At 38.5% G+C, this 13,073-nt stretch overlaps 1 protein-coding gene across 12 annotated transcripts in view; it reads right to left on the bottom strand.

Moving 5' to 3' along the window:
• Positions 1 to 13,073, bottom strand: part of LOC129730633 (uncharacterized) — a 199,360-nt gene that overhangs the window by 119,049 nt on the left and 67,238 nt on the right. For all 12 annotated transcript variants that reach the window (XM_055690114.1, XM_055690115.1, XM_055690118.1 and 9 more), the window contains one exon: positions 8,503 to 8,610. In XM_055690114.1, coding sequence (XP_055546089.1) covers positions 8,503 to 8,607 — 105 coding nt within the window. In that variant the 5' untranslated portion in view covers positions 8,608 to 8,610. The remainder of the gene's footprint in view (positions 1 to 8,502; positions 8,611 to 13,073) is intronic.

Here is a 13,073-nt window from a genome sequence, read left to right as displayed (position 1 = left end):
AATCAAATTTCATTATTTTGGTATTTCTTCACCTCTCAGCATCCTTTGTAGTCTGAAGCTAACAATGGCATCAATTATTGTGTTGTATTACGAAGGAATTGTTTACTGTGGGACTTGGAAGTGCGCATAGTTTTCACTTTTAAACAGCTGTAAGAAGTATGATATTAGGTTAGGTGCAATTTCACCACTTTCAGTGAATTTAAGTATTCCAAAGTGGTTTTTTGATATGGAGGTCCAAAAACAAGGAATGTTGAGCCTTTTTTCGTGGCTTTAAGAATTTTGTAGTGTGTTGTTAACGACTGAGCCAACGGTAAAATAGGTGCATTTTGATATAAATAGATATCACCAATGTATTTTCATTTGTCAATTCAACAATGTTCTTAAGCGTAAGAGCAATACATCAAAATGTTCGTTAGGTATCGTATATATGTCCAAAACACAATTTGGCTGCCGAGACCTGCCCATTGGTTTGTGAGAAGTGAATACAAAATGATCACTTTTGGGATGTATTCTTCGTTTTTGTTTTGTTTTTGAGGGTTTTTTCGGTGGTAATATTTGGCAACCACTTTTCGACGAATACCTTTTAACGCAAATATATTTCTAGGTTCATTGCTTAGATGTACATTTCACAAAATGCATATCTTTAAAATTTGAGCTGAAAATCTGGAAGAATTCATTAGAAGATACAAAATGTTTTAGAATCTATAACTCATCACTATGGGATTTTTATAACTTGAAGCTAGATGAATAGCTCGAATACATTACAGTTGCACACGATTATCAGTTCCTTTGAAATAATGTAATAGAACAAAGAGCAACTGCATAAAAAGATATGCCACATGGTTGAATGAAACAGAGCAGATCTATCTTTTATTATCGAAGTATGATAACAGCACCAAGGAGAGAACAGTTTTTTTTCGTGGTCAGCCGAGAACGCAGAAAGATTTTTATTTTATCACTTTTCATGACATTATGTAAATTATATTTTTTGTTCATTGTAATTTCCTTAATATGTATTACCATATCAAATAAATGTTGTGAGCCAAACATATCCCTAATTTTCAAATACACATCGAAAAACACACTTCTTTTATATGTATATACTCATTAAATTTCTGGCACCGAACAATAAAAGTTTGGAAAATTGCATAGTAAAAAATAGTAGTCAAGCCAAAGTTGGTAAAAGATACTAGTAATTTTAGACGACCCTTGACCACGAATCTATAGAAAATACTACAAAATAGATGTTATTTTAGAATTCAGCATCGAAAAATACACTAAGATTGAAGTTTTGAACTCAAAACATAGGAAAACAATATTTATGACCGCCCTTCTTAGAAAACGGAACCACTGTGGGATGGGAGCCTTCTCACGGCTGCCAGCGAGGTAGTCGACAGGTAGAAGGAGTACTACGATGGACACCTGAATGGCGATACAGTAAACAGAAGCGGAGCATGAATTGACCGAGAAGCACCTGCAGCAGAGGACCGAGTACCATTTCTCGATATTCATGAAGTTCTTTGTGAGATCGGGGAGCTGAAGAACAACAAAGCTGCAGGTAAACACGGACTGCCGAGCGAGCCCTTTAAACATGGGCGCTGGCTAGAGTGCTGCAATCGGTTATTTCTAGGATTTGGGAGAAGGAAAAACTGCCAGACGAGTGGATGGAGGGAGTCTGCCCTGTCTACAAGAAGGGCGACAAGCAGGAGTTTCGCAACTACCGCGGTGTCGCACTTATCAATGCTGCCTACAAAATGCCCTCAGAGATCCTGTTTCGTCATCTATCAGCTCCAACCAGGAGGTTCGTGGGGCAGTACCAATCGGCCTTCATGGGAGCCCATACCACCACAGACCAGATCTTGTCGATCTTGTTCATCACATCTTAATCGACTTCACGGCGGCCTATGCTATGATAAAGTCGATCGAGAACAGCTATGGTATATCATGCACGACAACGGATTTTCCTCTTTATTGTTCAACATCGTCCTTGAGGGTGTGATCCGAAGGGCGGGCATCGACACGAGGGGCACGATTTTCACAAGGTTTGTTCAGCTTCTGGGCTTCGCGGATGACTTTGGTGCTTGGGACTATCTACGGTGGCATACAGACGGACGACGGAGAATGGCGACGGCGCATGAACCTCGAGCTGCACGCGCTACTTGAAGAGAACCCGATTGTACACCTCGGATGCCGGACACAACCTGCGAAAGCACCTCTCTTTGGCAACCCTGCACCAGAAATAGAGAAGCGCAGCGTGCACGATATACAGATTTTTCTGTATTTTACAGATTTTTGAACTGAAAAAGCAATACAGAATCTGTATTACAGAATTACAGAATATTGCCAAAAATACAGATTTTACAGATTTTTTTTGTTATACTGACGAACTGAAATCAATTTCAAAGGTAAAATTCGATTATACGATTTTCAAAGTTTTGCGAAAAAAATAAAAACATTAGGATTATGTTGGTATCGATGCTGAAGAAGTGGAATGTGACTTGAACGAAGCGCAAAAATGAACGTTTCGAAATATTTGTCAGGTTTCTATGCAAAGTTCGTAATACAAATTGCAAAGAGATGCGTTTCCACCGATCCTGTCGGAAAAACGGCAGCTTTAAGTAATCTTAAATCGTTCGTGAAATTGGAAAATTTAAACGATTTGCTGCGTCAATTTCCCGAATTTGTAACAGTAACTGACTTAAAAAGGCTATCTAACGAATTTTGCACGCTTGAAAAAAACTTTTTGACCGGAAGATTCATTGATACAAATGATTTAACTTGGTCTGAGGTGTCGAACACCACTATACGCGGGATGGTAATTTCAAGTTTTCGTTACAGATCCTTTGTGAGAATTTTTTCAATCAATCCACACTCTTCTGCTTATTTAGAACGCATACTTTTAATATATCTAAGCTAATAATCCCAATTTTAAAAGCTGAAAGCTACGTTGCAGCCCAGGAAGGAGATACTAATATTGAATAAACGAAAGCTTTAAAATATAAATTTACCAAAACCTGTATAAATATAACGTAGAGAAAAATGAATCTGTTTAAATATATTCTGCAAGTAAAAATGATTCCATCCAACATTCTGAGTTTGCTCGATACAGATTTTTAATACAGATTTTTTGGCCAGAGATACAGATATACAGATATTTTCAAATAAAAATACAGATATAAATGTGGCAACCCTGTGCACGATGGCTCGACCAGATCGAACGAGACTTGCGGGTGGTAAAACGCCTGGGGAACTGGCGAAACACAGCCCAAAACCGAGCAACTTGGCGACAACTTCTTGATACAGCACAAGCCACCACGGCTCTTCTCTGATTGGTCAGATAAGGTGTTACATAAACAGTGTCTCAATAAAAATTAACTCAGAAATAAATATCTTTTGTTTTCACTTTTAAAATGTATTCGAACTTATTGAATACCCTGTAGAAGTTACACTACTAGCGGTAGAAAATGTTATTAGCTTTTCTGTCACTACCAGTGTGTCTTCGTAATAATACTTAAGTGAGCTAGAAGTAAATCCCGAGACAGTTGGGATCAGCTGATTTCAGTTTGTTTACAACTTTTGACAGCCATTGGTTCGAATTGTTGCGAATTGGATATGATTTGGATCGAAAAAGTTTGAAAAACAAACGTTATCTGATCGGTATCGCGGATGGAAGTCTTTCACACTACAATAAAATACAGATTTGATGGTATTAGAAGATTTCGAGTTCGCTTTTGTTTTGGGTTTGAAGCTTGAAAACAACAACTTGAAAAACAACAACCCGTGGATTGCCTTATATTGGTAGTACACGCAAAATTTTTCCTTATTACTTTAGAAGTAATAGCGCAAAACTGCCTTTCAGGTAACAAATCCATTACTTAAAAGGCAATAAAATTCTTCCCCAGTCAAGTAACAACACATACTGTCATATATTTAGCACGTGTTACGGGGGTACGACTATCTAATGATGGTCGTTTCAACCACATGCAGAATTTTTTCTGTCGAAAAATGCTCCTTTTCCGTCTCAAGTCAAAAAAAAATCACACACAGTCGCAATTGTTGCACATATTAGGCCTCTGCTAGGCAGAATGCCAACGCGAGCGTTCGGGCGAGATTCTTGCCGTAGGTAAATAAACAGCCGTAAGTAGTGCTGTTCATAAGCCTACGGCAAAAATCTCGCCCCATCGCTCGTGTTGACGTTCAGCCTGGCAGAGGCCTTATAAGTTGCTTCAATCTAGAATTCATCCGGTGTGCGTGTATTAGTTCGCTTGTTGTGTGCATACGGAGTAGCGAAAAATATGACAAGAGCTGCCAAGCCGCATTTTCCCCGTCATAGAGTATGCAAACGTTGATGATTTCAAAGAATTGAAATGCGCCTTGAAATGACATCACGATCTGTAAACTTTTAGTTAGAGAAAAACAAAAACATTCGCTTTCTTGCAAGCTATCTACAGCTCATAATCATTTGTTCTTGGAAACTCATTTGGACCTGTTTGAAAATACAAAACTTGTGCCCATCCAGAACAATATTCGCAACTTCGGTAACTCTGGTCAGACAGTATTACATATTTCCATTTCAAGTAGACACTGGGGGACGAAACGAAAGTGTTTTTAATTAGACATTTTAGGTTGACGGTTGAGATTCTGATTATGTGTGGATGAAGGGGACAAAAATGACCCAGATCGTTGCATCAATACAAATGAGGCGAGTGAAGTCTTGCTAACACATGCATTGCGGTGCTTGGTTGTATGTTTTCCTGCAGAAACACATACAAGCGTGTGGCCGTCATAATTTTTATTACTTTTTGTTTGTTACTTTTTGTGTATAATGTGCAGTCATAAGACACAAAAAGTAATAAAAAAGTAGTAAAAAGTAAAATTGCCCTAAGGTAATCAAATGTTCCCCGTTTGCGTTGGGTGTATAAGATAGTTGCTGACTATTTGCCACTTGGAACGATAACCAAAAGAAACCTATTTTGACACATTTGTGTGAATGTATGGGTGTCTTACAAACTACACTCTTTTTTTCGGGTGCTACCTGACACAGAAAACTTAAGTTCTAGTGTAGTCCACAAGCAAAAAAAAGCACAGATACAGTGTAAAAGTGTGTTCCTGATGTAGCTACCTCGTAAAAACGTATTCGTTAAATGACATGAGACGAAGTGAATGAGGGAGGTATGATACTCGTTCAATCGTTTCATTGTGATCGGGCTGACAAAGTTTTGCCCTAGTTGCATCATCGACACCGATGCTACTTTTGCTTGAATTTGTCATTTATTGTACATATTCTACTATGATAGTAACGTAAAGTATCAAGCTCGGACCAATTTAGACTATTTTCAAGGCTCCTACACCGATTTTTATGTTACATTTTCATTATGTTATCAAAGAAAATATATCGTATATTATATGAAAGCACAGACTAACAGACGTAACACTGTAACCTAGCTCCATCGCCACAAAAAAACGTTCATTTCAAATTTTCAATCGAATAACAGTGATCGCGCGAAAACGTCGTCTGGGGCGCTGTCATGCAATCTCATACATATTTTGTAGTTCCCCATTTGACACATGCAGTAACGCTGGCGCTGATGTCGAAATACATGACGCAGCGCGAACACGACAGCAGATGGTGCTAGTGTTACTAACGTAAAATACTGGAATCATCCAAACGATGATTTTATTGAAAATTTGTTCGACGTGTTATGTCTGTTAGTCTGTGATGAAAGTATTAATGAACGTTTGCACTATATATGTATGCACTCACAAATACGCATGGCGTCGGTTGTCTGTCAGTTGAAATCTTGTGGGAATAAGCAGGGCCGGATTAAACGCTGGAAGGCCCGGGGCAAATTTGTCAGTGAGGCCCTCTTTTCTTAAAACATTTAGAGGTAACGTTCTGGAAGGGGACGAGCAAAAAAAAGGTCGCCCCAGGACTAGGGGGGCCCCTTGAATCGGGAGGCCCAGGGCATTTGCTCCCTTTGCCCCCCTCAAATCCGGGCCTGGGGATAAGCTAGATTTTGTTCATAAAACCATCAAGAGGTACAAGTAGGCATCTTCTTTGGAGGATCGTACACTGTTGGCAGCAGCAAGAGACAATATTCCGGAGTCCCGAAGGAGTGTTTCTCAAATCCAGAGGGCAGTTTCAGTGATGGTTTGGGGAACATTTTTCAAGCGAGGTAAGCTTTGGTTAATTTGAATCGACAAAGGCGTCAAGGTCAGTTATTATAGAACGAAAATTATGGAGAAACTAGTTGTCCCGAGTCTTTGAAAACTCTTCGAAGATAACTAGGGCCAAATTTAGAAAGTATTTTGTGAAGGCCTTCTTTTTAATGGTCCAAATTTCAATCAAGGAATGTGTCATATACAAATATAAGTTAAAGGTTGGTTATAGAAGAATTGCGTTTTATTGAAATTTTAGTTATATTAATCCTCTAGTGCCCAAGTTATTTTTCAGGCTGACCTCGGTTTAATCACTATGAATCTTTATTAACATTTTTAAGCATTTATTAAAACTTTTTAGAAATTCAACTGAAGCTTGTCTAAAGGCGGCACTGGGCACTAGAGGGTTAAAGTGTCACGAAATTTTCTGATTTTTTTTTTTTTTGTATTTAGTCATAAGTCATGAGAAGTGAACTTTTGTGGGGAGGCGGTGGCCAAATTTATTGGACTCGACGTAACCACAAACTGGTATCGAATTCAACTAGACCATTTGTTTTTCTCCGCCTCTCGACTAGAATAGAGTTTGTTTGCAACAAAGATCAAGAATGCTGCGGTGGTACCGCAATCAAAGATCGAATCATCTCCACTGTACTCTCAAAAAAGAAAATGTTGCAGTTTTTAATCGTGCTAAACTACTAGACTTGAGATTGTGTCATTTCAACTGATTGTCTTGAAATAATTAACTCTTGGCATACCGTGACAGAAGCGTTTTTTAAGCGGCTTGTGTGACTAGAAGTTATATACATTTGGCTGGAGGAACGATTCTCTCATAAAATGATCTTCGGCAGCTTCGACTCTTCTCAATGTTCGCTTCCGATTCATTTCACGATTATTTAACAATTTTTAACATTTGATTGGATTTTCAGTTTCCTTCTACAACGATAGCGACACGAAAACTGTAGCGCAAATGCTGTAGCGAACCAGTATTTTTTTCTAACCTGGGTAGTTAAACAATAGAAAACATGTATGTAACTTATTCCATTTTCACGAATTCAAAATGATTGGGTAATAATCCTACGCTTTCAAGGGACCATACCTAACGGACGTAGCATTTATGGGGTGAGGGGGGGGGGGTATGATCGTTTTGTGACAAGCTGAGACAAGGGGAGTAGCTATTGGATGGAAATCGACGTAACATTTTTTTAAAGACCAAATTTTTTTTGCAGCAAAACTGTACACTTAAATCACATTAAACCTCGCACAAAGCTTTGCAGCGGGAACTGTGGAAATATTTTTATCTGTAGCATTCACCAATCTTCCGAAAGCTCCTCTAGCACATAAGAAATCGTTTGCATTTCCAGCGCGTGCCTTTTAGTAGTGAAAATTATAAAATACTCGTATGTTTTCAAGGCTGGTAAATGCGATTTATGTATTCACGAGTTCGTGAATATCATCTGTGTTTTTACAGACATAGACCGTACGGGGCTGTATAAACAACTTTTCTTCTTTAACCAAAACACAAATTTTGCAAACCAGAAGACAACAATATAGAGTGCAGTCAACATCATATAAAATGCTGTTACAACTGTATGAGTAATGAATAAATTGAATTTGACACGGTGATTTTTTTTCTAATATTTTGTTCATAAACGTTATAGCCCGTTTTTTTTTGTGCGTGTTTATTAGAACCGGGAGGGGGAGTGTCATCTAATGCTACGTTTTTTTTTCAGGGGCGGTAGAGAATTTGTGACCAAATGCTATGGGTAATAAGTATGCTTCCTAACACCCAAGGCTATTTAAGTAAAATGCTCCAATCAGTAAAGTAATTTTATACCAAGTGTAAAAAACTAAAAGTTGCTCTGTATTAATTTTTAGTATTAGTATTAGTATTAGTGAATTAGTATTTTATGTGTTAAATAGAAAACATTACTACCTATAATCTTGAAATAATGCATAGCGAAAAATATGACTAAAATTCACCCATGCAATTCATCAATGTTTTCTAAGTTATTTTCCCGGCCGCAGTTTTACGCCATGCGATCTGGAATATCTGTTTCCAGAATAACTTGCAAATGATGAGTGAAAGAGGCAGATTCTTTAAAAAGTATAATTAGCAAAAACGCTCACTTTTAAGTATGATGAGTATGCAAATGAATGCTGGTTTACTGTTCGTGTTAGTGCACAATTATCACCACTCCGTCACTGACGGAGTCCGGGCCATACGTTCTGCTTTTCAATCGATTTTGTGGGGAAAATTTGTTCTGCCTCTGTTAGGCCAAGGTACCTGCAGGTACTTTTTGCAATCTAGTAGCTCATCATGAACAGTTGTTGGGACAATCTTACCTGGTGTGCGCGTTCTGCTTCCGCTCTGCGAGCTTCCGCGTCCCGAAGTTGCATACTGAGCGAGTCCAACATGGCGTCAGACACCCACAGTGCGTCGTTGGACATCGTCTGAAAAAAAGAGAACAGACATATTTTATTACTCCGTTGAAACACGAGGTGGTGGTGGTGTAATTGTCATGTAGTTACTGGTTAACTAATAGATGAGATGGTATGATTTGTTTTGTTGGAGAAAATCTTTTTTTTTTTCAACATTTGATAATGTTGCCAGTTTAATTTTGTTGGTATTCTTGCATTCTATTGTTTCAACCATTAATAAATAAAAAATCAGCATAAATGTTTTATTTGGCAACAAACAAGTCCAGTGACAGCGAGAGTGTCGTTAAAATGCAAGCGAAATAAATAAAAATAATAATTAAGTGTTAATTTTCAACATTTATTTGAGTGCAAGTTACAAACGTCATAACTTGCACACAAACTTTGATCAAAAATATTTCTTTTTTTTTCGTCTTGGTGTTATTAATTTTTTTCCACCCCCTTTGCTAACTATGATAACCTCGGACATAAAAAGAATTCGAAATTTGTATCAGCCTAATATCTTGTTGGGCGGAAATAGAGTCTTGGTATTCAGTGACTTACTCATTGTTAGCAGTTTAAATTGCTAAATAGTCACAAATCAGGAAAAGTATTCTGACATTTTCTGGAGAACTTTGCATACAATTGTTTGCATTTTAACTTATTAAAAAGTAACTTGTTATGTGTTAAAGCTTGTCTTCTTCCTTCCCCTTATCTCTTCTACCGACCTTATCTTGAACAATCACGCAAACTACTAGAGCGTTTAATGTGCTCTGATCGTAACTATCGAACGTTTAAGCCAAAGTTTTTTAATCTGGAGAGAAGTCTTGTGAAAGAGCCTGAACATAAATTCATGTTTAAGGATTTTGACATCGAAAGCTTTCATTCCACTAAGCTTTGAACCCACGCACAGTGGTAGAAAAGCATGAAATCGAGTAATTTTCTTATTTACTCTCCATATACTAGTTTTATTGACATGCTACCTTCAGAAGAAATTTAGAAAATAAAAGGTCTCAAAATATAACAATATTTTTTACTTCGGAATTTCGCAGCTAGTGGTGCTGTAAAATCTAACTTTTCAGTTTTCCACTTTGGAGAAATAGTGTCTTTAGAAAAGTTGTAGACAATGTTGTTATAAAAAAATTGTCGAAGACATTGACTGGTTTCGGAGATATAACGTTTTATAATAGATTAGTCCTCAAATTTTGATTTTTTAAAATATTTATGAAACTGTAGCATTTAGAAGATAATAATGTTCAGCATATATTTGTATCTCATCCAAACAACTTTGTAGAAGACACAAAAAATAGCTTCCTCACAAACAGACTAATTGCCGAAAAATATAACAAAATATCATTTTGTAAATCTCCAGATCACAATTAGGCAAAAACTGGAAAACGGACCCTGCGCAAGATAAATTATTATCCTAATCTGTCTATAAAATTTGAAAATTAAATTACTTAAGATCTGCATTAGTGATTACTGGCTCTCCTTAGCTATGCCCATGAAAAAAGAAAACTAAGCTTGCACTTCTCTCATTGAAGTAGAAACTTCCGGCAGCATCAAAATAATTGAAGGGTGTTTGATTGTAACATTCACTTTTCTCTATCGTACATTTTGTCATTTTAAAGTTGCATCACACTCAGAGAGAGCCGGATTTACGATTGTGGAGGCTCGGGGCCCAATCTTTTGTAGGGGAACCAAATAATGTATATATTTATAACCTTAATATATATTTGAAAACTTAACAAATGAAATTGTCACAAATGTTTAGAAAATCTTTTTATATGTTTTTTTCGCTGAACAAGTATCAATTACACAATCAACACTAATTTTTTTCATTTTTCTCCATATTAATCAGTTTTGATTTTAAAAAAGACACTCAGCTGCGTTCGAAACCATTGAACCCCCCTCCCAAATCCGGCTCTACACTCAAGCATATGTATATACACAAATATAAAACAGTGAAATAGAGTCTGGAAGCCCACATTCGGTGAACGGCTGGGCAGTAGACTGGGACACGGTTATATGGGAAAAAAGTGATGGTGTTATTTTTTCGCTCCCATGCACTTTTCGTGTTCCTTATGGGTCCTACAACAACTGGGTAAATTTTCAGATTGATCGGATTTTATATGGGAAAATCCACTTTTTCAAAACTTATTTTCTAGAGATGTCTAATGGGCTCCTAAAAATACTTCGATACATGATATTTGTTGAAAATTTTCCGGGGAAAAACTCTTCTGAAAACCGTAAGGCGCTACAATGCTTGTAGAAAAAGTTGTTTCCATCAAACTGATTGAATATCTGACGAACGGCTAAACATTAAATTTTTCTAGCAATACTGCTGCAGCATGCTGCTGTTGTAAATTCAACCATGTGATAAGAAATGATATCGCGTGTAATTTATCTGGGAGGCTTCGCTGAAGAAACTATGAGTAAAAGTCACACTTTCAAGCTCAATTCTACGCGAAATTATTTTTCATTCTTAAGCAAGTTTGCAATAGCAGCATGCTTTAGCAGTGTTGCTGGAAAAATTCAATGGTGAGCTGTTCGTCAGACATTCAGTCTGTTTGGGATGAATAACTTTTTCTACAAGCATCGTAGCACCTTACGGTCTTCAGAAGAGTTTTTTTGCAGGAAAATTACCTACAAGCATCATGTATCAATATGTTTTTAGGAGCCAACTGGACATTTATAGAGAATGAGTTTTGAAAAAATGGATTTTCCCATACGATGTTAACGATTTTATCTATGGTATTTCACACCTTCCCCGTGGACAACTGCCCATATAAATTCTAAAAATTTTGTATGGACCGTGGACATCACACACACCCCCCCCCCCCCAAAGCTGTCCACGTGGTAAGTGGATGGCCCCTAACCCTAAATCCTCATGGTACCAACCGGGATACGGGTAACCAAACGAAGATCATGAAGAAAACCTTTCTGAGCGTCTTACAGACAACAGCGTCCGACTCGAAGCGGGCGGCTGAATAAAAATCTCGAGTGCTACAGCCAAGATTGCCTCGATAGCGTGGCCCTAGTAAATCAATGCAGTGTTACTTATTGAAAAGTAACCTACTCCGTGTTATAATGCTGTTTGTCTTCTCCTTCAGACTTAGTCGATTCTTCCTTTCTTATCGACCTCATCGTATCCTCCTGCAAGTTATCATTCTAACAGCGTATTACATGTTAAAGTCTGTGATATTTTCGAAGCTTTAGATAGTTATCGGGAATATAAACGCCCAGATAGGTAGGGAAGTGATGTATAGACCGGTGATAGGGCCTCACAGCCTGCACACAGATACGAACGACAACGGCTAACGATGCATCAACTTTGCAGCTTCCTGAAGCCTGGTGTTCAAAAGCACCGTTTTTCCACACAAAGCCACCTTGAGATCATCTGATCAACGAACAACAAAAGGAATTAATCACGTTCTCATTGATGTGCGGTTTTTCTAGAACATCAAAAACATAGGCTCTCGCTGGGGTGCGGATATAGACTCAGACAACAACCGAGTAGCAAAACATGTGCGCTCAATATTATCTATAATATTTCACACCTTCCTCTTTGGTAAAACATCCTGCAGTTGCAAAACCCGCGGGCCGCCGGAAATTGCGCGCGCTTACATGATGAGGCACTACCTTTCTTAGAGAAACTACGTGCTTCGATTCTCGACGATTGATGAGACAAGCTACGCCCGGCCATCGGAGTGGCCGCAACCGCGGCACTACGTGGGGTAACGTTGAGCCGACAATATGGCTGGTTTGACGAGGAATGCCAGCAAGCGATTGAGAAGAAAAAACTAGCATCGCCATAAAAGACAACGCGGCCAAATATCGACTAACTCGAAATGAGTTGACCACTTATTCTATGAAAAAGAAATGCCAGCAGGGTATTCTCATGAAAAAGAAATGCCAGCAGGAGGACAGAGATTGTGAAGAACTGGAGCAACTGTTTCGGGCTAATGACACGCGAAAATTTTGAGAGAAGGTAAATCTATCCCGTAACCTCCCTAGCTGGTCTCGAGGTACGATGCTGACTTAACAAGCCAGTCGTCGTAAGTTCGAGTCTCGGCTTGGCAGAGACTGTTAGTGTCAGTAGGATCGTAGCGCTATCCCCACATTGTCCTGTACACTCTAACAGTAGGCTGCGAAGTCTGTGTATAAATAAACAGAAGATCGAGTTCCGAATCGGAATGTAGCACCGAAGCTTTGCTTTAAATCTATCCCGTAAGGACAGCTCGCCGAGTCCAGATATGAGTAGGAACGAGGAGGGAAGCCTGCCTACAAGCCAGTGCGAGGTAGCCGATACGTGAAAGCAGTTTTTCGATGGAGGAGGCGAAAGATAAATTACCCTTGGTGCCTACGATAACAGTGTCCCAGTTCCCACTATTCAGGAGATCAAACGGAAAATTGAGTCACTAAAGCACAATCAAGCTGCAGGTGAGGACAGACTACCGGCAGAGCTCTATAAACACGGCTAAGAGGCACTAGCAATG

This window comes from Wyeomyia smithii, chromosome 3, assembly GCF_029784165.1.
Source record: "Wyeomyia smithii strain HCP4-BCI-WySm-NY-G18 chromosome 3, ASM2978416v1, whole genome shotgun sequence".
NCBI classification, from domain to species: domain Eukaryota; kingdom Metazoa; phylum Arthropoda; class Insecta; order Diptera; family Culicidae; genus Wyeomyia; species Wyeomyia smithii.
The sequence above is the reverse complement of the archived record's forward strand: the minus strand, read 5'-3'. Positions and strand labels throughout refer to the sequence as shown.